Source organism: Histoplasma capsulatum, assembly GCF_000150115.1.
Source record: "Histoplasma capsulatum G186AR genomic scaffold supercont2.7, whole genome shotgun sequence".
Lineage (NCBI taxonomy): Eukaryota > Fungi > Ascomycota > Eurotiomycetes > Onygenales > Ajellomycetaceae > Histoplasma > Histoplasma capsulatum.
This window is the reverse complement of record NW_025544807.1, coordinates 252,704-275,772: the sequence shown is the minus strand read 5'-3', so window position 1 is coordinate 275,772 and position 23,069 is coordinate 252,704. Positions and strand designations below refer to the sequence as shown.

Below are 23,069 nucleotides of genomic sequence, written 5' to 3'. Positions count from 1 at the left end.
TCTCTGATTTACAGGTCTCACCTTTATGTTCTCAGTCTTTTTCTTCTATCTGTCCTATTACAGCTTCTCGCAACACCATTGCTGCTCCCACGACTCCCAGAAAAGACACCATCCATTCCGTCCCTCACTTTGACATCAAAGACATGGGCTTCCTCGGCAAAACCTCACGATGATAAATTACTTTTTAGCTCTTATCAATCGGTGGTAAGGGAGTCGATCCACTTTGGTGACCGTCATTCACATATTGATTGACGGTTCATCGGCTGCTATTGCAACTTCTGCGCCATCGCAGTTTTACTCAAATAGTGGTTTTCCAAAACAAATACCAACAAAAACGAGGGCCCCACTGGCTTACTTTAAGCTCTTAGCAAGATGACTACAGAATTGCATCATTCAGTGTCATTACTATTATATCATCCTCGTCATCTTCACCAAACGAATCAATCCAAAAGCCCTTCACCAGAAGAAAATCGGATATCCTCTGATTCGACTCAGTAGCTCTATCTTCCTTTTGGAGGGAAACCAGGAGCAGGATGTGGAACCCTCTGTCCTTATATCTAACTATAACTCCGTTGCACCACTTACGTAACATGATTGGAGTAATATCAAACCCTTGACTCATTCGTGCATGGCGAGGCAAAATCATTCAGGGGCATCTTACATGGGATAAAGATCGGCTGGCCCGTTGGCGGGCGGGCAACACACGGAAGGAATGGTTGGAATGATGCAAAGGGAGGTGATCATGGCAGTATCGGATAGGGGAATTATTTAACAGGAGCAATGTATTCCATGCATGTCAAGCCCCAGGTTACATACAGTTGGGGTTGTCTGCGTTAACGATAAATAGTCTCGGAAGGTTACTAGGGAAGCCCTCTTCCGCAATAGGTATTAAATGCTATATCCTGCTGATGGAATGATGAAATGAACTTTCATATCCAGGGCGTCTAAATAATTCAAATAAGCGTATTGACGTTGCTGTACGGAATAATGCAATAAAAATGCATGTCGTTCAGCAACCGCAAATATAGAGACAAGAATTCGGGTATATCAATCCAAGTACCATCACCCAAACACCAAGACGCCAGGACCATTCCCAATACAAAAATAAAGATATCCCACAATAAAAAGGGTCAATAGATCAATCAAACAAAGTAAAACATCTCAATCCCCATTCCTATTCTCCCCAACGCCCATCACGATTCTCTCCGGCGCTCCTCCCCCACCAACCCCTTAAAAAATCTCGCCCCCTCCCTAGCGATCCCCTCCAATCCCACCTCCTGCATCCTCCTCACCCACCCCTCAAGCTCTCTATTCCATCTCTCCTTCGCCAAATCCATAATCCCCGGGCGTTCGCGCGGGTAATATCCCCTCCGCGCCAGGACGGCTGCGATGGCATCGGTGTCGTCGGCGGACGTATTTCGTGTGTGGGATGTGTAAACTCTTCTGCTGCTGCTGGTGTCGGTAGCGGCAGTGGAGGTTGGCAATAATGCTATGGCGTTTATGGAATCTATCTGCTCGCGCAGGAGGAGGTGCTGCTGTTGCCGGTTTGCGAGATGCAGATGAACGGTGAGGGTGAGGGTGGCGGTTGTGAAGGTTAGACCTGTGAGCTGCGATTCGATGATGTGAGTTTTGTGAGGTTAAGGTGGATATTGGTGTCGAATATATAGTATATATATGCGTATGATGTTGGTGGCTGGCTTGAAGGGACGGGAGTGCTGCGGCTTGGTTGAGATGGTAGGACCAGGGCGAGAACTTACGAAGCCCTTTAGGAAACTCATTCTTGAGCGCGTGAATAGTAGTAGTTATGGAGAGTGTTTACTCTCCAATAGTTATTTTCGCCTCCTGGTAGTATATGTAAAACGCAGCTTCTCTGGATTGTAAGGCGCATAATTGAACTCAAGCAGAAAAAAATGCTCAGCTCCCCATACCGAAAGCAAGTATTTCGCGAAATGCAGCCAAACCAAAAGTTTCAGAATATACAAAACCGCCCGGCCCGAGAAATTTGAGATACTCAATCCAATGTTGCTCAATACACTCAATATTGGTAAATAATTGTTGCTTCTGCCTACTTGGAGGTGTTGGGGAGCGATATTTTTCTATCTCGTCGCTGGCTCTACTCCGATTGGCTGGATCCTACTCAGCTTCAATTTTCTCCAAAACTTCAACTTCTCCAGAACAACCAAACCCACTAGGAACAACCCCCGCCAATCGACAACCCCTCTGCGCCCCCAATTCATTCAATCAGTCAGTGAATTAGGACTTCTCCAGCTTACTATCCCGAAGTCAATTTTTCCCCCTGCATTTCCACGTCCACTCCCGCAGACCCAGAACCGCCTTACAATTGGCCGCCTCCCCGCCTCCCCCTACGTAAACCCATAATCTAAGAAAAATCATGGCAGGCGGCCATATGAAATATCGGCATCTCGGCCGTGACTCAGCCCACCGCAAAGCGCTCCTGCGAAACCTCGTCACATCCCTCTTCGAGCACGAAGCAATCACAACCACCTGGCCAAAGGCCAAGGAGGCACAACGCATGGCGGAGAAGTTGATCACGTTGAGCAAGAAGAATACGCCGACGAGTCGGCAAAAGGCGCAGGCAGTGTTTTTCGTATGTGTAATAGATTTTATCCCCCCCCCCCCCCCTTGTTTTTTTTTTCCCTCCGTGTCTGTTATTTCTGAGATACATGCATTCTATTTCCGACCTGGATGGGCCCAGTCGGTTTTTAATCTGACGGGATGATGGCATCGATCTCTTTGGATTTACAATATCCCGTTTCACAAATATGTCGTTATAAAAGAAAGAAGAAGAAGAAAGCTACTTACACCGTTGATTTCCATTTTACTCAAAAATAAACCGACTCCAATATATTGCACAAAACTAACCCAAATCCTCAGAAACCGGAGCTCCTAACCAAACTCTTCGGGCCCATCCGCGAACGCTACCTAAACAGACCCGGTGGTTGCACGCGCGTACTACGCATCGAACCCACAAAACCTGACCAGGCGCCCTCCGCCATTCTCGAACTAGTTGACGGACCGAAAGATATGCGCTTTGCCATGACGGCGCGGACGCTGGCTCGCAAGCGTGCGGAGGGCGATGAGAGCATGAATGAGCTTACGGCGTTGAATGTGCTGAAGGTTACGAGATTTAGGCCTGACGGAGAGAAGGCGTTGGAGAAGGAGGTTGAGAGGATCCAGAGGGAGCAGGAAAGGAAGAAGAGGGAGGAAGGGGAGGAGGTGGATTAAGTCCATTTTTAGGTGCTGGTTTTCTATTATCGATGTTTTGGCATTTATTACGTTTTTTTCTATTGTTCGTATGTTTTGGGTATATATAGGGTAATTTTCCCACGTTTTCTTTGTGCCATCTCTTGTTCTGCGGTTTTGCTCTCCATTTTAAAGACTGGTGTTTATGCGTGTATAATTGGCCCTGTTTCGCTTGGGCAGTTTTGATTTTATGGTGGACTGTATGATATGAGACAAAGCACAAGTCATAAATGGCTGCCACTGTACATTATTTCAAGGATGAAAAAAAAAATAGATATTTTAGATCACGAAAAGTTGTAAGGGCACTATTCTTCTTCTCCTACCATTGATTCAAATGAATAATGGATGGATAAGCTCACGTACTATTATGGAAGGGCATCCAAAATTACTCGAAACCGAAGACTAATCTTTCCACGCGTCCCAGTCCCAATTGGAAAACGCCATATTATATGGATGGGAAGTAAGAAAAGAATAAGGTGGGGAATATTAAGTTAACATTATTGCGGAGAGAACTTCTTGCAATTAATAACGTAGGCTGGATATCACGAAGAGGGAGAAAGTACAAAGAACAGAAAAATAAAAACAAAGGTTTAACATATTTTAACATATATTTTTTCTTTCCTTGATTTTCCTTGTCACGTTTAGCTTGCCAAAGGGAACTCGAGAAGAGACAATTATGAACACTTATTGCTTCCAATATTTCCCCCTTTTGTCATTTCGAACTAATAACCTCGAATCCATTGCTAGGGCTTTCATGCATCACGGTGCCACCAAATGAAACCGCAGGGTGGCCGACAGAACGATGAAGTAAAACGTAGTAGTGACCCAGTCGGGCCAATTGAGTGATACATCTCGCGGAAGCACTTTGTTTTCCATTCTCTTTCCTTTCCCCCTATTTTGAAGCTCATCAATAACCAGAAGGTATCCAGATACGCCAGCTACCACCACCACACCCAGCACGCTCCCGCCCAAACCCCAAACCACACCATTCTCATCTCGCTATGATATAGTAACATTCGGCTCACTCCAATATGTCCACATATCACATCATCATATTCAATGCCGTGTTGTGCCCTGCCATGCTGCGCAAACTATGTGGGCAAGAAAGTAAAATTAAAAAATATATGCAAATGAGACGTTTACAACCCAGTGGCAACATTTCCCCGTGGTCTTTGATGTCCCATTCCGCCTGATACAACAAGAGGACCATTTTGTTTAGGGAGAGGTGCGGGTGGTGTACTCGGAAATGATTGAGGGGGAGGTGGTATGGCTGAGGAGGTCTTGTTTTTGAGATCGAAATCATACGCGACTTTGGATGGGGGCGGTTTCGGTGGGAGATGAGCTGGTGTGCCCCATTTAGCTATTGAGTCCCGGGTCAACATTGAAGAATGGCCATGGTGATTGGGTGCCGAATGAATCATGGAAGATGTGGGAGCATGCGTTTTCGCATTCGTCTGGCAATTAGGCTGGTTTGAAGGGTTGCGGCTCGAGGGATCGTAGTTGACTCCCGTCCATGATGTCGGAGCGGGATATTGAGAGGGGTGTAAATAAGCTGGGTTTATACTCGGCTGTTGTGGCAGGTTCCCAGCATATAGAGATTGAGTGTTGCTTCCAGGAACGAAAGATCTTGTTTGGGGATTAAAAGGCGGACGGGGAAAACTTCCAGGAAGAGAATGCTGTCCTGGGTTGTTCTGATGACCTGGTGTGAACGACTGGTTTGGAATCTGACCATAGGGGTAAGCCACCTGGCTCGCATTCATAGAGTGTTGTGAATAATTTGGCCACTGTGCATTATTAGACGGATTGCGTTGAGCAGTTGATGGAGGATACACGGTTTGGTACTGTGGCTGGCTCCAGGTTGAAGTGCTCTGTTGCTGGAACGAGAGAGTGTTTGGATGTGGGGAATATGAACTTATTCCAGGAGAGGATCTTGTTGAAGGCTGCTGAGGAACAATTGGCGGTATTTGGTTGACTGGAGAAAACCCTGAGTACGGGGGAGATTGCTGTATATGCCCAGGCTGCCAATTAGTTTGACTCATGTGAGGCGGGACGGCAACATTATATTGTGTTGGGGCAGATGTCAAGTTCCCCTGAGTTTGATATACCGCGTTTACATTGTTGCCAGGAGGGAAATTTGAAAGTGACGGAGAAGAAGTCGATACATAAAAATGCGCCCGGGCACCAAACGACCCTTCAGTCATCATACCATTAAATGGAAGTGGTGCACTAGAGTATGGAGCTCCCGGATAGTACGCATTGAATTGGGACCGTGCCTCGAAACTGTCATCATTTGGCGTTCTCTGTTTATGTCCCTTTCGTTTGCCATTCCCGGAGTTGGACCGCGATACATTTGCACTCTGATCTCCGCTGTTTGAATGGTCGGAGACCTTAGATTCTGGGAAATCTCTAAATATCCGCTCTCGAGCTTCCTGATATTTTGCTTCACGCTCCTCTCGACTCAGGGTCGCGCGGTCTTTCGCTGGAGTGGCTCCAGCAGATGATCCAAACCCTTCCTCATTAGTACCGCCGGCTTCTGATGTAGCTTTTGAAGGAGCTGCTGAACTAGGTGCCGTGCTTCCTGCACCCGACACTCTTTCCCCCGGTTGTCCGGAGCGACGCATGATTTTCATCGCCGGTACATTTGGAGGAGGGGTTTTGTTTGCATTGGGTGGTTGGAGCATATTTAAAGGAGTGGGCCTAAGCCTCAAGTTAGTGAGCTGCCAATTTTATAATACAAATTTAAGGCTGGGTTTGAGAACTCACAGTCTGCACCAAGGGGTTCTATGAAGTCGAACGGATGTCACATTATTATCAACAAAATGAGTTAGATGGTAATAATCACCGAGTTTATGCGCAAGAAGACGTCCAAATGCGTTGCACGGAGGCAATTCCAAAGACTGTTCACTATACATGGGTCAGCAGTGTAGTTGAAGGGGCTTCCATTGGAATTCAGGCTCGCATACTCGGAATCTTTAATGAATGCAATTATCTTCTCCTCCAATTGAAGAATCAATAACCGATCTTTTGGCGAATTCATCGCATCAAGCAACTTCTCATCCGGTTCATTGGGGAAACTATGGAGACTTGGTTCACTTGGGCCGTTCGAGGAGATGATTCCCGGGACACCTGTGTTATTAAGTCGTGTTCTGTTAGGAATGCGGTCAGACAAAGTGCCCTGGTCGGTTATGCGATACAAGCGTCCACCCGCCTCTGAACCGACTTGGGAATTTGGTGCACCAGAAGCCGGTCCCGAGAAAGAGTCATCCTCTTCCGCTGCTTGGACGCTAGCGCTATCATCTGGGCGCAATGATTCTTTTTCATCCATAGCAAAAGTCGTCACAGAAGCCATGCTCTTAGAATCAAAGCTCGTTGGTTTGGTTGAAGAATTTGAAAGATGCGTTTGGTCGTCTTCAAAGGCCAGCTCGGGCTTAGCCGCGCCATCATCATGGCCGTCTCCGGATTCCGAATTGGCGCCATGGTCCTCCTGCGAATTTATGTGGAAATTCTGCACCGACTTGTCTAAACTCTCTACATCATCGTGCGCTTTCTGGTTTAGCTCCTGGGGCAGTTCACGACGATCGCTTTTTGAATCATTTGAGGCTTCATGAGTCGGAATTGGGCTGTCGGTGGCAGTTTCAATCTGCGTAGTGTAGTTTTGCTGTGTTGGTGGAGGGCGCATTGCCGCCACCTAAAGCAAGGAATATTAGTTACATTCTGTAGCATTCGACATTAAATAAAATGGAAGGTAATTACAGTGCATACCTTTGCAAAAGAAGGGCGCCTCAGTTCTTGTTGAGAAGTTTTAGAGGCCATGACGTTGAGCCCACAAATAGCCTGGCCAGTGGACAATACCGAAGGATGATTTCAAGATATTAACGCAGCTTAACAAAATATCAAGAGCAAGGATCAAATGGAGTCAATGTCGCAAGGAAATCCCACTTCACACAAGTCTATATCGTTGGGAGACATATCTCTGGGTAAGGAAACTCGCCATAGAAAAGGGGAATAAACGAAGGTCAATAAAAGAAGGGGGAGGAGGAGAAGCAAATCAGGAAGCTGAGGACATGGTATAATGCCGAGAGATTCAATGTGAGTGTTCGGCGGGGGTTTGATGCGTATATTGCATTCACTGTCGAAAAGCAGGACAAGGCTAGCCCAGGTGTGAGAACAAAAGTTTCATACCCTAGGGGCAAAATCCTGTCAGGAGAAAACACACCCAGTACCCCTGTAGAATACAGGATGGTATCCGTGGGCAAACAAGAAGAGTTCAACAAGCTGGGTTGGAGAATCAGTGCAGAGTCCAACCGTAATGACCTGGGCGATGAAGTTGCTCCCAGTGGGGATTTGCCGTTTGCAGAGAACGGCTGTGGTGTCTTTGTCAGCTTCTTGACGCGCGGCTGCGCTAAGCCGCGGCTGTTGCAAGACCCAAAGTCGGAGCTCTATTTCGGAGTTATCCAAGTGAACAGCCCATCAGAGAACATTTCGACATGCTCCTGCTACTTCAAGGATAGCTCTCTCTTACCACCATCATGAATCGGTATCGCAATATCCCCGGCTTAAGAACAACATCCAAGGCAACAGCCACTACTCTCTGCCAGAAATGTCTCAAAAGAGATAAGTCTTGGACTATTTCATTTCATTTCATTTCAATAATGACTTCAGTTGACAGAACAACACGGCACTATAGCTATGAATGTAAAGCGTCTGCTCAAGAACGGCCCTACACTTCCCGTCCGTCCAGAACACAACAGCTAGCAAACCCAAAGCTGGTACCAGAGCTGATGAGCGATGTTCCGAATGATTTATTGCGGACGTATGTTTACATGTTCAGCCCTCTAGCTGAATGTACCAGCTAACAATGTTCACAGCAAAGGCGTAGCTGATGAACAACTGGCATTGAAGGAACGTGAACGGGGCCGCAATAGGGAAGGCTCAGACTATGATAGAGACCATGACGATGCGACTCACCGGCGCCCTGAAAAACGGGTGAGATCAGTCTCTCCAGCGTACTCAGCAGATTCCGTTTCCACGATCTCAACAGACCGATCTTGGTCCAGATCACCACCACGAAAACGAGATATCCCCTCCTCCGCTAGATCAAGAGAACGTAAAAGGATGATAAGCAGAAGCGTTTCACCAGACTCACATATTTCCTCCTCTTCTGCTGGAGGAAAGGCAACCACATCAAGGGGAAAGGAAGGAAATACCCGCCGGGGAAAGAGATCACAAAGCCCAGTTGAACGAGGTCGGTATGGTTCAGAAAGACGTGGCAGTTGGAGAAACAGGTCGCGAAGCCTGAGTATGGATCGGAGTTCAATCGCAAAGCACAGGCGATCCTTAACCCCTAGGGCTCTGGATCGAAACAGCCGATATCCAGATCGTGGCCGTGCTCGTCATCCACGCAGCTCCGAGAGAGCCCGAAGTATGTCAAGGAGTCCTTCAAGAGCACGGGGTCACGAACCCCCTTATGATAGAGGTAGAGGCGTACCCGAAAATCCCCCGCCTCGCAAGGAGCGAAGCTTAAGCCCCTTCAGCAAACGTTTGGCTTTAACTCAAGCCATGAATATGATAAATAGGTAATGGGTCCGGTGTACACGATAACTAGAAGGTATTTTCTCTGCGAGGGTGTGCAGTGTTTGTTTTGATTTGTCCATCTTTGTAATAACTAGTCACGTTTCTCCAATTCCGAATGCTGTCTCCCGTGGCAAAACTCCGGCCACTTTAGAGCAGGGATCCGTAGATACTCCCATATACTAAATTTCATCGTGCTTCAATTCTCAATTTAATACCTGCCGATGTTACAGAGCCCCAAACCAGAACGCCGTTCCTTGTACAGACTCCCTGCATGATGTCCAGAATAGTAAAATAATTAAATCGAAAAAATAGCAACAACCAATCGTAACAATCAACCCATCTCTGTGTCCTCTTCCCTCTCCCTCTCCCTCCTCTCATCTTCCGCTTCATCCCTTTCCTTCAGGTGTATTCCTTCAATGAGGGCCCCTCCATCAATGCCGACCTCTTGGCCATCCCCATCAACGTTGCCCTCTGCAGAAGCCATGTTATTCTTCTCCTTCGCGTCCCTTTGCGCATTCTGTATCCTATCCCGAACCAATCTAGCTATCGCATTCTGAGTTCTCACGTTTACGATCTTCATCTTCTCGTCTAGGTCTCGTTTTAAATCCCAGTTCGGCTTTTTAGGTTGTAGTTTAAACAGGTCGATCGGTTTATCGGCTTCCTCGTCCTCCTTTGCAGCCTGTTCGGTGGATATCGCGATTTTCTGGGCTCGTTCTTCAAGAGTGGATTGCCCTTCTATTGGGGCATGTTCGAAACCGAGTTTTGGGCCCCGAGCCTCGGGATCGTAATTTCTCCCGGATAGGTATCGCGCAGAGACATCTGTTGGTGTCCCTTCCGTTGAAGTATGCTGGGAGCCATCCTGTTCAATGGGGTCTGGTTCGGACTGCTTTCGCTTCAGTGAGGCTAGCTTGGCTAGACGGGCTTTTCGGTCGATCGCCGCAGCATCGAGGGTAGAATGTGAAGATGACATGTCTAAATTGTGAAGGGCAAGAGAAAAAGGAACATGGGAGTGATGCCGAATATGTCTGGCAAAATAATCCAAACATGGTTTGTAGGACCAAAAGGCCTATGAGTTAAACTTCAGCCACATATCAGCCTCATTTTTGCCTCAGCCACATCCCGCATAAAAAAGTTCGGATTGGCGTTGAAGCAGACATCCTCCCACATCCACCCACGCCGTTGCATTTACCTTTCAATTATTCCTTGCCATTTGCAAGCCATGTGAACGGCATATACACGCCAAATACTGTCAGCTGCGCTCTCTATGCTTGCCTCCCTGCATGCTCGCTCGCCCATGCAGTGTTTACCACTGCGAGCACCACTACTCGCAAGCAAGCAAGTGTTTGTCAATTAGGCGTCTTGCTTTCCGCCGCGAAATCAACTTTTCCGGATATGTAACAAGATTTCATCATAATCGCTCCGAGATCCACCTCGAAAATGTACAGGACCAGGATATTTCGTGCCTTAGATCCTCTGAACGGGGTCACCTCTTTTCCCTCCCCTCCCTGTACCAGTTGCAATTCCAGAACCCAGGGACACAAACTCGATATTCCTCCGACGGACTTGCAATTTCGCATATGGGGCTTATCCCCTTACGCAGGGGTTTTGCTATCTCCCGCTTTTGCAACTCCTCTATCCAACATCGATTGTTCACATCCACCCCAACCACCACCATCGAAACCAATCAAATCTATCAGATGGACCAAGATTCCTACAGGAATCAAGTTATCACATTTGAAGATACCAAGCCCAGCGCTGGCGCTCAAAAAACACAAATATACCCTATTGAGAAAGCAATCCCACGCAACTCGGTGCAGAAGACGAAAACACCTTGTTCAGATGTTGGGTCAACCCAGCCTTGCCCTGGTTCTGGTATACCGATGAAGCGAACGTGCGAGACAATTATAAATCAGGCAATAACCTCAACAGCTCGCAACACCCACCGCCATTTAGTTCGCTACCAGTTTTCTTCTGAATTCGCAGTGAGATCAGAGTGCCTTTATATTGATCCCATCCTCCATCCCGACTGGAACGAAAATTTTGGTGTGCTGTTTTCTCATAAGGTCAAAGGGGAAAATATGGCCCGTGTGTGGGACAAACTGAAGCTGGAACGGGAAGAGGAGGCTCTGGAATGGTTAACTGGCGTCGACTGGACTGCCGAAGACCCTACACATTTGTCAAAGCAGTGGAGCAGGCTTCCCCGTCGGCAAAAAGAGACTCTGTGGCCTCCAATTGCGTTGTGGTTGCTCCTCAATTCTCCTCGAGCGGCTCTTGCCTTCCTGTTAGCGACAGATATTTTGCCATCTCCTCCGTTTAGCATGGTCGCGAAATGCTTTCTTTATCTCGATGCCTTTCATTATGAAGAGCTTACGCGAGATGAGCGATCTAAACAATACTATCACGAGGCTTTGCATACTTGCCTAGACCCGGAGAAGTGGCCAGTACTTAAGGCATATGAACGTGGGATACGCCTTTTCCTTAAACGAGGCACGCCCGAAGATGTGAATGAGGCCTTATCCACTATCATAAACAGGAGAATCCATATTAGTTTTGAGACAGCAACGTACCTCATGGATCTCTTCACCAAGCAGCGTGATATTCCGAGGGCACTGAGCTCTTTAAATCTAATTACGGATATTCGTGACTACCCTCAATATCTCTCGGATCTAAGATTTCAATATCGTTGCTGCAAGCTTCTCACTTTGGACTATGTGATTGAAGGAAATGATGAACGGCACTTTAGGATCTTGCCTGAAATACTCAAAATTGGCGTCCCACTCAATCAACCTATGTTAAACATCATCTATCGCAATGCATTAAAACAAAATGCTCCTGCGTCAGTCCCGTACGTTCTTCATGAAATGGGGGAAAGCGGTATTCCTCCTGACTCGTATACCTACATCTCACTTCTAGATGATGCTGTGTCCCGCCGTGACCTCCAGCATCTTGATGTGATAATACGAGAAATCAGTAGTCAAGAAACCCTCAGGAAGAACCCATTTATTACTAGCAAGATGCTCCACGTTTTCTATTCACTGGACCGCGTTAATCCCGATGAGGGCTGGGGAGATACTGATGTCTTTGGTCGCATGCTGAAGATATACAGTGCTGCACATGACATCCAACCGCTCGTGGATCTAGGTGTCGTCCGCGCAGACGAGTTCACCCTAGAAGAACATGAAAAGTCCACAAACTCCCCTCCCTCCAGCCATTCTCTTGTTATCATGATTTCTGCGTTTCTGAGGATTCAGAGCGTTCGTCAAATCAATAACATGTTCGATCGTTTTCTATACCTTCGCGACCAAGGGCATGAGTCTTTCGGACCGCTGGCGGAAAGTGACTATATATTTAACGTGTTTCTCCAGGAGTTTGCGCAGCGGCGTTCGGGTCGGCTAAAAAACTGCGTCAGGGTACTGGATACGATGCTACAACCACTTCCTCCCACCGCAATTCTGCGATCTCAAAGCAACCGCCAAATCAAGCAAGTTAAACCGACCGTTCAGACGTGGACCATTCTCCTTACCGCGTTTGTCCGCAATCGACACCCCAACGCCGTCGACAAGATTCGCGTCATGATGCAAGAGCAAGGTTTGAAGTTCAATGAGGTCACTTGGAATGTGGCCGTCGCAGGATTTTCTACAATGCAGATGGTGGATGAGACTGCGAATGCCGTGAACACTATGATGAAGGAAGGATGGGCTCCTGACGATTATACATTCAATAGTATGCAGTGGATCCATGAACGTGACCGATTACTTTCTCTCGTGGATAATAAAGCCAGCATCGGCGGTCGTACACAGTGCGGATTAGCTGATGATGAAGGGTCCGAAGGGCCTGTCGAGATTGAACGACACGATGAATCTTGTGAAAGCGAAGGATACGATTAGCCGGTTTAACGCCGAGAGGATGCGGAGATGGCGGATTGACCACTCTCCTAATTGGTATAATACCCTGGGTGGCGTTTTTGATCATGAACATGTATATTATTTGAGACTTGATTTCTATTTTTCATTCTGTTGCACTGTACTGTGGCCCTGATGGGAAATGTGGCATTTTATTAGGTGTATACTCATTGTATGAATATAAGCTCAAGAACGCTATAGACAGACCCTTGAGTGACAAACGAGAAACAATCTCATGCGGAAATTTCAAAAACTTGATTGCCATGTTCCGAAAAATCTAATCCTGCAGAAGAAGAGCATAAATGCCCTATTTCACGAACAAACGAAACTCCCAACGCCATGCATTCCTGTACGGTAATAGAGAATCCTCGCGAGAGGAAGAGGTTTAACTCTTCCCTTTTTCACTGTCCAAAGAAAAGAGAGATCTAAGATCCGCCGTTTTCCGTTAGTAAAAAAACCATTATAAAAAAACTCCAAGCGCCTCAGCGACATCGTGAAAAATGCAGAATTTCCACCCTCATCCCCACAAACGTTCACTTACCGCCATCGCCAAACAACACAAACTGACGTACGGGCTTAGCCGTTCCCCAACCCGGGCGCATTTCCAGAATATCCCGAAAAAGCTGTACACATTCCACCAACAGAGAGAAGTTAGTCGAAAAAAGCCTAATAAAGCCTATATTTCCTCACCAGGGCTCCGGCAAAATTCCATACCCGTTCTGGTTGCGGTCCATAATGCCCGGCATTATCGAATGGGCGTAGGCACTTGTACAGATGATCAGGACGATAACGAGGAGAAGGGATTGGAAATTGAAGAGGGCAGTCTATCGAAGAAAGGCAACATTATTAGCTTTCTAAGCAAGGACTGAATAGCAAAGGAGCTTGTCTACTGGCATAGTCTGTTGTCACTTACCATGGTGAGTGATTGCTTTGTTGTTTGTTGAAGACGGATTCAGTCGGTCCCGGGCAACAAAACTCTTCAATGCAGTTACCTTCAGAAGCCCAGTTTCTCACGACACGCCGTTCATGCATCTACACCGTCCGTTACGCCAAAGATAGAAATATCATCAACATCATCATCATATCGTGTCGAGAAAGCCTAACTCGCTTAGCTCATCACTCTCGCTTCATCATCCAACAATATCGCTAAATAACGCCAAGCTTAATTTAGACGCGCGCCACTCCAACTCTATCTAAGCGTTATGGCTCAACCTTCACCAGGAAGGAAATGTATCACACTGGGCGGTTTCGATTACTTGGTCCAATTTCCCACGCAAATCCCCGGCCATTACGAGCTCGAACACTTACTGGAGCCTACAGGCGCGAATAGGGTATCTGCGACGCAGGAGACGCCGACTACCAAGGGGACAGATGCGGGGACACAGGGAGCGAACGAGACGAACAGCAACTATCTAGCCCGCCGCAAATTGAGACAGCTGAACACCGGCATGGCTGAACCGCGGGTTCGACTTACCCGCCATCAAGGTCAACTGAACTTTGGAAATGAGCGTATGTTCCCCTTCTTTGTATCCTTCCATGTCATCTTGCGGTTGTTAGTCTTCTTTTCTTGACCTAACCTTACGAATGGAATAACAGTACGCCACCTCCTCCATGCCTATGGAGATCCAGCCCCCCACTCTTCCTACCCCCAGGAACCCCTCCCAGAAACCCTGCGCGTCCTCGACGAGATCGTAACAGACTTCATAATCGAAACATGCCACTCCGCGGCACAATGCGCTACCTACTCCCGCCGTCAGAAAATCAAAGTGGACGACTTCCGCTTTGCACTACGCCGTGACCCTGTCAAACTAGGCCGTGTGCAGGAACTATTTCGCATCGAGCGCGAACTTAAAGAAGCCAGGAGGGCTTTTGATCAAAACGATGACCAGGTTGGGGCTAGTGGGAAAAAGGGGCTGGAAGAGTTCACCGAGTCACTCGTTGATGGGGCAGATGGGTCTGTGGCTGGAAGGACCGGAACGGGAATGGCAGTGGGAAAGAAAGGGAAAGAGAAGGCTTCATCTGTTGTTGTTACGGGGAAGAGAGGGGTGGATTCGATTTCTGAGGGGGGCATGATGAAGAAGCGGAAGAGCTTAGGGGGTTCCGTTTCTTAATGTGATGTGTTATTTCGCATATTTATTTAGATGTTTCGGTTTTCATATTTGCATTGCAATGGCGTTTGGAGCAAGGATGGATTTTTACTCTTATCAGGCTGCTGGGTTCAAGATAGCGGACTTCAACAACCTCCAGTATCTTTCTTACCACGTATAGAATTCAAACACGCTTCAATGAAGTGATGAAGTTAAGTCTAATTTAAAATTCTATACGCGTCATTGGTATCCCATCTTTCCTATTCCACCATTGACGAGCTATCCATCGGTTCATTGTCGCTTACTAAGATAACAATGCCCTTTTATCTTCTTTTGAGAATAAACTGGTAAAGGTGGCCGTAAAAGGCGAACTACATGAACAAAAGAAGATGAGCACGAAAGATGAAATAGATTCCAATAAAACGACTCCAATGACGCCTTGCATTTGCCCCAACCCGAGCAACCCTGCGACTGTGGTAAAATCGGGGGGCAAGCCATATCCGCTGACTACATCCCGAGGGAGATAGAAGTAAGAATATACTCTTGAAGGATGAACCATTAGACGCAAGTAAGTATTTTTTTCGTCGCAATTTCATACAATTGCATGTATTAAGTTTTCCGCTATGCTTCGATTGCAACGCGTTCTTGATTTCGTTGCTGGCCACCCCGTCCCCGGCCACCACCACGACCGCTTCGCTGTCCTCCTGTTTCTCCAGCTGCGCCGCCTGCGGCGGCGGCTCCCGTACTCTCGCCACCAAGGGTGAGTTGTGCAGTGGCTAATCGGTTGGAAAGTTCCATTTGTGTGCGAATGGTGTTGGCAAGATACGAAACCACAAGGACATCTTGGATGTGGTTATTACTGCGAACACAGAGTAGTTGTTAGTTTCGAACAATGAATAGACAAATCGGAGTGGAAAGGAAGAGAGCGCACAAGTCATTTTCAATATCAGCAGGGTTAACTTTTGGAGCCAAAGCGAGAGCATTAAGAAGGAATTGTCCAAGCGCCGTGGAAGCGGGGGCTTCTTCATCCATCACAGACTCGACGTATTTCGATACTCGATCGATCATGCCCAAAACATCCTCGATGGCTTTTTCTAGCGCCTCAATATCCGTGAACAGATTAGCTGTCCTATTTTCGCTATCTCTTGCGGCAGCGATCGCCTCCAAGCCATTCTTCTCAGCATCGCCATATCTAATTTCATAAGGCACAGGTATGAATGCGGCGCTGTCAGCGGCTCTTTCCGCTGTCACACCCACTGGCGCTGAGATGTATGTCCTAGTCTCAATATCCTTCCCTGGAGCCGTAGACACGGTTAAATGTACAGCTGGGTGAGGCCATGTTCCATCTCCTGAACCGCCGTAAAAATTCTGGATGAGCGCAGAGAACGTGTTCAGTTCTGAGGATGTCGCGTACCAACCCACAAGAACTTCCTTTGGGTTAGCTTTCAAGTGTAGTGCAAGCATTTGCTTCTGGTATTCCATATCAACCTCGACCTGATCGGTTGTTTCCGTGTGCCCGACGGCGAAACAGGAGCGGATCTCAACTTCAGTGCCATCCTCGGATCGGGTCCCCAGTAGAGTACCAATGACCCGCTCCTGGTCAGCATTACGACGAAGGGAATGATCGAGGATTGAAAAAATCGCCTATAAATGTATTAGCATGCTATAATAATCTTCGATTTTCTCAGGAGGAGTCGTATGCTTACTTGTGGTTGTATCACAACATTAAGAGGGGCGGTGGAGGCTTGAGCGCCAACCAGAGCCGGTCCCAGAGGCCGCGAAAGATGGAGAAATGAATCGGTATCAGCCATGCTGGGCAATTGTATCTGTAATTTGATCCCAGCCACAAACGTCAGTATCGGCGGTGGGAGGTGTCTCGTTGGCGTGGAGAGTTGCCGTTGCGGTGGTCAAATGAGGCTCAAATTGTGTGTGCGGACCCAAGACGAGATTTCACACTAAGATAAGATAAGATCCGCCAACCTTCTGAGAGAAAAAAAGATGCGCATCAGTACAAAGACAGCAACAGCAACAGCACAATGCACAGCGGCCCTTAAAGCAGCCGGCTACCGATTACAACATGGCCGCACCGCGTGGGAAAGGCAGCAGGTCTTCTAATTCTCGAGGCACTAGAGGGGCTCGTGGAAAAAGGCAGCGCGGCGGCCGTCCGGCTTTCGAAACTTCCAGGGTAGAAAAAAACAAGTAGGTTTCTTTTTCTTTCCAATTTCTACAAGGCAATAACTGACATAGCTAAGCCATGAAACTTCCTCCAGTGATGATGGCTCATCTGGGAGTGACGCAGAGGCAGAGAGCCCGCCAATTGATGAGCTGTCGTCAGACAGCGATGACGACTACGACGCCGACGGTGAAGAGAAAAAAATGGACAAGCCGTACAACACATTATTACAGTTGTTCAACACTAGCCAGGATACAAATGGCCCTGCTCGAAAGAGACGGAAAGTTGACCACAATTCTAAGAAAACTGAGATTCAGGTTGAAGAGCAGGATGAGCTTCATGATGAAGCTGACTTGTCCGAGCCGGAGATCACAGATGATGATGAGATCGAGGATCTGGCGGATGTAGCTGCGGAGGAGGTTGAAGCCGGAGATTCTGGAGACGAGAACGACAGTATGTTATTTTCTACCTAAAATAGACTTCCGTATTCTAACAATCTTCGTCCAGCAACGGATCCATTTGAAATACATTTTTCAATTGTAGATAGTTCATCGCTCTCACTAAATATAAAAGCCATCTCTTCAAAGGGCTGGCTGTCACATAAAAGCGAACTTCCAGGCAGATTCAGACTTATGTTCAGCCATCCAGATACTGGTGGGGATACAGTGCAACTTCCAGCTCCTATCCATGGGCTCCAGAGTTTGAAGGTATGCACCACACGCTGAGCATGCAAAAAGTTATCAAGCTAATATTCCTTACAGCTGAAGCAAAAACTTGCTCTCCATGCAGGAGACCACATCACTAAATTTGACAGCCTTGCATCGGGCCTTGCCCCTAGCATTTTCGGCTACCATGACCTCCTTTTCGGGGCCCGTACGTTATCCAACTCAGCAAGGTTCCGAGATCTCTACTGTCTTCATGTCCTAAACCATATACTCAAAACTCGAGACAGGGTATTGAAAAACAACTCCCGTTCACAAAAGGTGCCTGACCAGGATCTGGAGCTACGAGACCAAGGCTTTACTCGCCCCAAGGTGTTGATCATCTTGCCCACTCGACAGGCGTGTGTTCGAGTTATGGAATCTATAACGAAATTATATCACGCAGAGCAGCAAGAAAATAAAACCAAGTTCTACGATACCTTCTCTGCTGCTGACGATAAATCGTGGGAAAACAAACCCGACGACTTTCGAGAGTTGTTTGGTGGGAACGACGATGATATGTTCAGGCTAGGGCTGAAGTTTACGCGGAAAACCATCAAATATTTCTCGCACTTCTATAATTCTGACATGATCCTGGCGAGCCCGCTTGGTCTCAGGATGGTTATGGATAAAGAAGAGTATGTAAGAATACGCCCGCAATGTCTATTCGAGACCTTCAAACTGATCATGGCCTTGCCAAAATGTTACAGTAGTAAAAAGCAAGACTTCGATTTCCTTTCGTCAATCGAAGTGGCAATTATCGATCAAGCAGATGCCCTTCTAATGCAGAACTGGGAACATGTTGAATACGTTTTCTCACACTTGAACCTTCAACCGAAGGAATCTCATGGCTGTGATTTCAGCCGCGTTCGCAACTGGTACCTGGATGGCCAGGCCAAATACGTCCGCCAAACACTTGTCTTCTCATCCTTCATTACCCCTGAGATAAATGCCCTGTTCTCATCCCAGATGCAGAACACGGCTGGCAAACTCAAAATTACTCCCACATACGCAGGTGCTATCCTGGACCTACCGCTGCCTGTCCCAGTCAAGCAGACTTTCTCTCGCTTTGATTCCACCTCGCCCGTAAATGATCCCGAAAACCGCTTCAAGTACTTTACAAATGCTGTACTGTCGCCTCTCGTCCGTAGCTCGACGGGCGGCAGAGGGAACCCCAGTGCATCGGGAACTTTAATCTTCATCCCATCTTACCTAGACTTTGTCCGTGTCCGCAACTACCTTGCAACCTCGTCGCAGACGGAAAACCTCTCTTTCGGCGCCATATCGGAATACACCTCTGTACGTGATGTGGCTCGCGCACGCACACATTTCTTCAGCGGCCGCCACTCGGCCCTGCTCTACACGGAACGAACCCACCATTTCCGCCGTTACCAAATCCGGGGAGTGAAGAGGGTGATTATGTATGGTGTTCCGGAGAACCCTGTTTTCTGGGCGGAGATTGTAGGTTTCCTGGGCTTGGATCCAGCAGGGGCAGCGGAGGCAGCGGAGGGTGGAGTTCGAGCGCTATTCTCAAAGTGGGATGCTTTGAAAATGGAGAGGATCGTTGGAACAAAGAGGTTGGGAAACATGCTAATTGAGAAAGGAGGAGATACGTTTACTTTTGTATGAGTTTGCTTGCCGTGTTAATGTGGTGACATTGTCTTTTTCCTTCAAGAGTACTCATGATATACCCTCCAGGGAAATCCTCCCAGTTAGTTTATTAATAACCTTGCACAACTATATTTATAGCCGTATGCCACGACGCAATACATTTTGGTCTCATCAACCGCCATCATTTTTACTACTCGAGTAAATTATCAGCCACTCTGTAATTAGATCCCCCCAGAATATTTCAGAATACATACTGAGCCCGATGCTCATGCATGAGACCAGGAGACCTTACCACAACGAGAGCCTGTCGTTGAGTTGTGAACTCCCTACGCTTTTTGCCTTTCTTCCTCTTCTTTGCTTTTTTATTCCAATCTGAACCAGAGGGCCCATGTTCCCCGCCGCCAAATAACTATGCAGAAGCCCGATAACGAGGGTCAAAGCACACTTCCTTGGAAAGCAATATCCGAGGATATTAGTATTCCGCCCATGCATATTCGCAATAACTAGCTAGCTAATTTAAATGTCGTTTCAAGCTTGCATCCACGGCTTACCTTCTAGTTACGTGCTGCGGTAGAGCCGTGGTGGGCGCATCTTGCACAGACGTGATCTCAGAGCTGATATAGATAGATATCTGAATAAACTAAAATCCTCAGAAGCCGGCTGACTGGTTGAATCCGAGCTTAAATGCTGCCTATATTTCAAACAATGAATCGATGCGCCATACGCATATTCCTCGTCTAATCGGCATCAACTGTTCACTGCTGCAGGGTACGGGCCCATGTTCCTTCTTGTTGCTAGCCGTGGATGCATTAGCCAGAATTTCATTCATTGCACTTATTTAATAAACAGCGCCTCTCTCCCCGCCGTGTCTTCGAGTGTATTTTATATGCGTCTCGGCTTTTCCTTTTCTTTCTCTCCCTCTCTCTGGTTAGCTCTCCCGCTGAGGAAAATGGAGGGGATGAAGTCTCCCCTCTCGTGCGGATTTTAGTTTCCTGTGCGTTGTGCCTGGCGCATAGACCGCTCTATGAACATATTCTCCAAAAGGACAATTTGCAGTTTGGAAAAAAAAAAAAAAAAAAAAGGGAAGAAGAAGAAGAAACTCCACGTCCTATCTTCTGGGAACAACTGCCCGCCCACAAGATTGCTTCGCAGGGTGTTCATCTATCCAACAACCCTTAAAGGGCCCTGTTGATGGGCAATACGCACAGAGAGAAGATAGATAAATAATCATGACTGGTGGACAAACTTCGCGGGGAGACGGCGCCAGAGAACACGAAAGCCTATTGTCTTCATCTCGCCCACGCACAGCCATTGGAGTTGCTCCCTCAGCCTGTGCGCATCCTGACTGCATCCTACCCTGTCATATTCGTCCGGAGAATAAAACGAACGATGATGTATCCGGTTCTCAAGCTCCGCTCCTCCAACGCACTCCGCCAACCGGTCCCGAACCACCCAGCCCCCAACGCAGCAACAAGGGGAGCCGTGTGCAATCATGGCGCCGCAAGCTCTGGCAATCCTGGCTCATGAGCAAGGGGATGCTCATGGTAATGCTGGCTCAGTTCTTCGGCGCGTCGATGAACGTCATGACCCGCACTCTTCAATTGGATGGGAGTCATGGGAAAGGAATGCATCCATTTCAGGTTTGTAATACTGTGTCTTTTTTTTTTTCATCGTCGTCTCTTCTTTCTTATATGTATACACTCTTTGATAAATGATAATATATCATGACATGATCATTCTACCCCGCCCCCACCCCCCAATGAAGAACCTTCAAAAAAGAAAAAAAAGAGAAGGGAAACAATCTGACAACATCCCCTCACAGATCCTCTTCGCGCGCATGGGCATCACCGTCCTCCTCAGCCTGCTCTACATGCTCTACGCCCGCGTCCCACACCCCTTTGGCATCCGCTCTATCCGGCCCCTCCTCTTCCTCCGCGGCATCAGCGGCTTCTTCGGCGTCTTCGGCCTGTACAGCTCGCTGCTCCACCTCGCCCTCTCGGAAGCCACCGTGCTCACTTTCCTAGCCCCCATCGGCTGCTGCTACGTCTGCTCGCTAACCATGCCCAACGAGACCTTCACGCGCAGACAGCAGGTGGCGGCGCTAGCGTCGCTGCTGGGCGTTGTGCTAATTGCACGGCCAGCGTCGTTGTTTCGTGGCTCTTCGCACGTATCCGCATCGTCTTCTTCATGGTCATCGACGGACGTTGAAGCGAGCCCAGCAGGCTCAGCAGACGACGCCTACTACAAACGCACCCTCGGCATTCTCGCCGCGCTCCTAGGCGTCGTCGGTGCGACGGCCGCGTACACCTCCATCCGCGTCATCGGCAAGCGCGCCCACCCGCTCGTCAGCGTCACGTATTTCAGCGGCCTAACCACGATCATCTCGCTGCTGGCCGTCGCGCTGATACCCGGCATCAGCTTCCGCCTTCCCGGCAACATGGCGGAGCTTCTGCTCCTGCTGGGCCTTGGGGCGTGCGGGTTTCTGTTGCAATTTTTGCTAACGGCGGGGTTGTCGTACGTGCCTCCCGCGTCGGCTACGGGAGACGGGGAGAAGGAGGTTGGAGGCTTTTTGGGCGTGGGTGCGGGTGCGGGTGTGGATATAGCTGCGGACGTAGAGCAGGAGGGGACGGTGGGGGGCCAGGTCGGCGAGGTAGTGAGTGATGAAAGGGTGCGGGGGGGAGGAGGGCGGCGGCGGGATGAAGAAGTGAAGAAAGAAGATATTGCGAAGCCGTCCACGCACGGCTCCAAGGCGACAACCATGGTGTATACGCAGATGCTCTTTGCGGTGTTGTATGATAAGGTGGTGTTCAATGCGACGCTGTCGCCGGTTAGCTTGGCTGGGTCGATGATCATTTTGGCGAGTGCGATGTACGTTGCTTTGGTGAAGGAGCGGAGGAAAGACGTTGGTTCTGGCGCTGGTGCGGATGAGTACGCTGTTGTTGAGGGTCAGGGGGTGGGAGGAGAAAATGGGGATGGGGATGGGGATGGGGAAGGCAGTTGGGTTTCACGACAACAGTCCAGACATGCGCAATCTTGGAATATCGAGGATGCGAGGTTGGCGGAGGCGGGGGAGGGGACGGGGCTTTTGGCAGGTTATGTTGATGATGATGATGACGATGATGATGATTATGATTATTATGATTACGATTGTAATTCTGAGAGTGGGAATGATAATGGTGATGATGGTTGAGACTGGGATTGGAATTGGAAATAGCCGTTTGAACCCCCCGAAGGAACAGGCCTCATCCATCCCATTTGTGGGAAAAGGGGGAGAGTTACGATTTTATATAAAGCTATACACATTTGATTCCTTATAGATACATATAAACTGGAACAATAGACAAAATAAAATTGAACGTTTATTTCCCTAGTATATATATATATGTTGTCTAAGAATTATATTTTATATTCATAATGATATACGAAAGATATAAAAACCATTCCATTAAGTTATAATTAACTATGCACGTCTCTTTCTTTCTTTCACTCCTTCGATCTCTCGTTATTTTTTTTGGTTAAGTTCCATCTTTCCCCCTTTTGTTTTGTTTTGTTTTGTTTTTCAAAATAAAAAATAATAAAATAATAAAAAAATAAAAAAAGAACTTATTGTCCCATTCCATCCACCCGTCCATCTATATTAAAGCGAAAGACTCGTGTACAGCACTTCGTACATAGAGGAATAACAGAAAAAAAGGGGGGGGGGGGGGGGAAAGAAAATGTTTTTTTATTTAAACCCAGAAAAACTCCCCCTTTTTGG

The 23,069-nt window shown here is 47.8% G+C and overlaps 11 protein-coding genes across 11 annotated transcripts; 6 read left to right on the top strand and 5 right to left on the bottom strand.

Moving 5' to 3' along the window:
- Positions 1-1,193: 1,193 nt before the first annotated feature.
- On the bottom strand, positions 1,194-1,778 carry HCBG_05385 (uncharacterized protein; the record flags this gene model as incomplete). Its single annotated transcript, XM_045432434.1, has 2 exons — positions 1,194-1,607; positions 1,758-1,778. The coding sequence occupies 2 exons, from the start codon at positions 1,776-1,778 to the stop codon at positions 1,194-1,196; spliced, it is 435 nt and encodes a 144-aa protein (XP_045286550.1).
- Positions 1,779-2,392: 614 nt separating this feature from the next.
- On the top strand, positions 2,393-3,246 carry HCBG_05384 (50S ribosomal protein L17; the record flags this gene model as incomplete). Its single annotated transcript, XM_045432433.1, has 2 exons — positions 2,393-2,608; positions 2,896-3,246. The coding sequence occupies 2 exons, from the start codon at positions 2,393-2,395 to the stop codon at positions 3,244-3,246; spliced, it is 567 nt and encodes a 188-aa protein (XP_045286549.1).
- A 1,157-nt stretch (positions 3,247-4,403) lies between these two features.
- On the bottom strand, positions 4,404-7,077 carry HCBG_05383 (uncharacterized protein; the record flags this gene model as incomplete). The annotated part of the gene is made up of 4 exons (XM_045432432.1): positions 4,404-5,961; positions 6,028-6,168; positions 6,228-6,952; positions 7,027-7,077. The coding sequence occupies 4 exons, from the start codon at positions 7,075-7,077 to the stop codon at positions 4,404-4,406; spliced, it is 2,475 nt and encodes an 824-aa protein (XP_045286548.1).
- Positions 7,078-7,739: 662 nt separating this feature from the next.
- Positions 7,740-9,802, top strand: HCBG_05382 (uncharacterized protein; the record flags this gene model as incomplete). Its single annotated transcript, XM_045432431.1, has 2 exons — positions 7,740-8,077; positions 8,133-9,802. The coding sequence occupies 2 exons, from the start codon at positions 7,917-7,919 to the stop codon at positions 8,842-8,844; spliced, it is 873 nt and encodes a 290-aa protein (XP_045286547.1).
- Positions 9,170-9,808, bottom strand: HCBG_05381 (uncharacterized protein; the record flags this gene model as incomplete). The annotated part of the gene is made up of 1 exon (XM_045432430.1): positions 9,170-9,808. One exon carries the CDS (start codon positions 9,806-9,808, stop codon positions 9,170-9,172), a length of 639 nt encoding a protein of 212 aa, XP_045286546.1.
- A 467-nt stretch (positions 9,809-10,275) lies between these two features.
- Positions 10,276-12,963, top strand: HCBG_05380 (pentatricopeptide repeat protein; the record flags this gene model as incomplete). The annotated part of the gene is made up of 2 exons (XM_045432429.1): positions 10,276-10,320; positions 10,536-12,963. The coding sequence occupies 2 exons, from the start codon at positions 10,276-10,278 to the stop codon at positions 12,723-12,725; spliced, it is 2,235 nt and encodes a 744-aa protein (XP_045286545.1).
- A 178-nt stretch (positions 12,964-13,141) lies between these two features.
- Positions 13,142-13,656, bottom strand: HCBG_05379 (uncharacterized protein; the record flags this gene model as incomplete). Its single annotated transcript, XM_045432428.1, has 4 exons — positions 13,142-13,165; positions 13,282-13,363; positions 13,455-13,564; positions 13,654-13,656. 4 exons carry the CDS (start codon positions 13,654-13,656, stop codon positions 13,142-13,144), a joined length of 219 nt encoding a protein of 72 aa, XP_045286544.1.
- A 286-nt stretch (positions 13,657-13,942) lies between these two features.
- Positions 13,943-14,851, top strand: HCBG_05378 (uncharacterized protein; the record flags this gene model as incomplete). Its single annotated transcript, XM_045432427.1, has 2 exons — positions 13,943-14,249; positions 14,337-14,851. 2 exons carry the CDS (start codon positions 13,943-13,945, stop codon positions 14,849-14,851), a joined length of 822 nt encoding a protein of 273 aa, XP_045286543.1.
- A 176-nt stretch (positions 14,852-15,027) lies between these two features.
- HCBG_05377 (translation initiation factor eIF3f) lies at positions 15,028-16,705 on the bottom strand (the record flags this gene model as incomplete). The annotated part of the gene is made up of 3 exons (XM_045432426.1): positions 15,028-15,686; positions 15,759-16,471; positions 16,534-16,705. The coding sequence occupies 3 exons, from the start codon at positions 16,636-16,638 to the stop codon at positions 15,449-15,451; spliced, it is 1,056 nt and encodes a 351-aa protein (XP_045286542.1).
- Positions 16,706-16,904: 199 nt separating this feature from the next.
- HCBG_05376 (DUF1253 domain-containing protein) lies at positions 16,905-19,514 on the top strand (the record flags this gene model as incomplete). Its single annotated transcript, XM_045432425.1, has 6 exons — positions 16,905-17,026; positions 17,098-17,453; positions 17,544-17,707; positions 17,762-18,339; positions 18,412-19,278; positions 19,451-19,514. The coding sequence occupies 6 exons, from the start codon at positions 16,905-16,907 to the stop codon at positions 19,512-19,514; spliced, it is 2,151 nt and encodes a 716-aa protein (XP_045286541.1).
- A 1,027-nt stretch (positions 19,515-20,541) lies between these two features.
- Positions 20,542-22,502, top strand: HCBG_05375 (uncharacterized protein; the record flags this gene model as incomplete). Its single annotated transcript, XM_045432424.1, has 2 exons — positions 20,542-20,952; positions 21,135-22,502. 2 exons carry the CDS (start codon positions 20,542-20,544, stop codon positions 22,500-22,502), a joined length of 1,779 nt encoding a protein of 592 aa, XP_045286540.1.
- Positions 22,503-23,069: the final 567 nt, after the last annotated feature.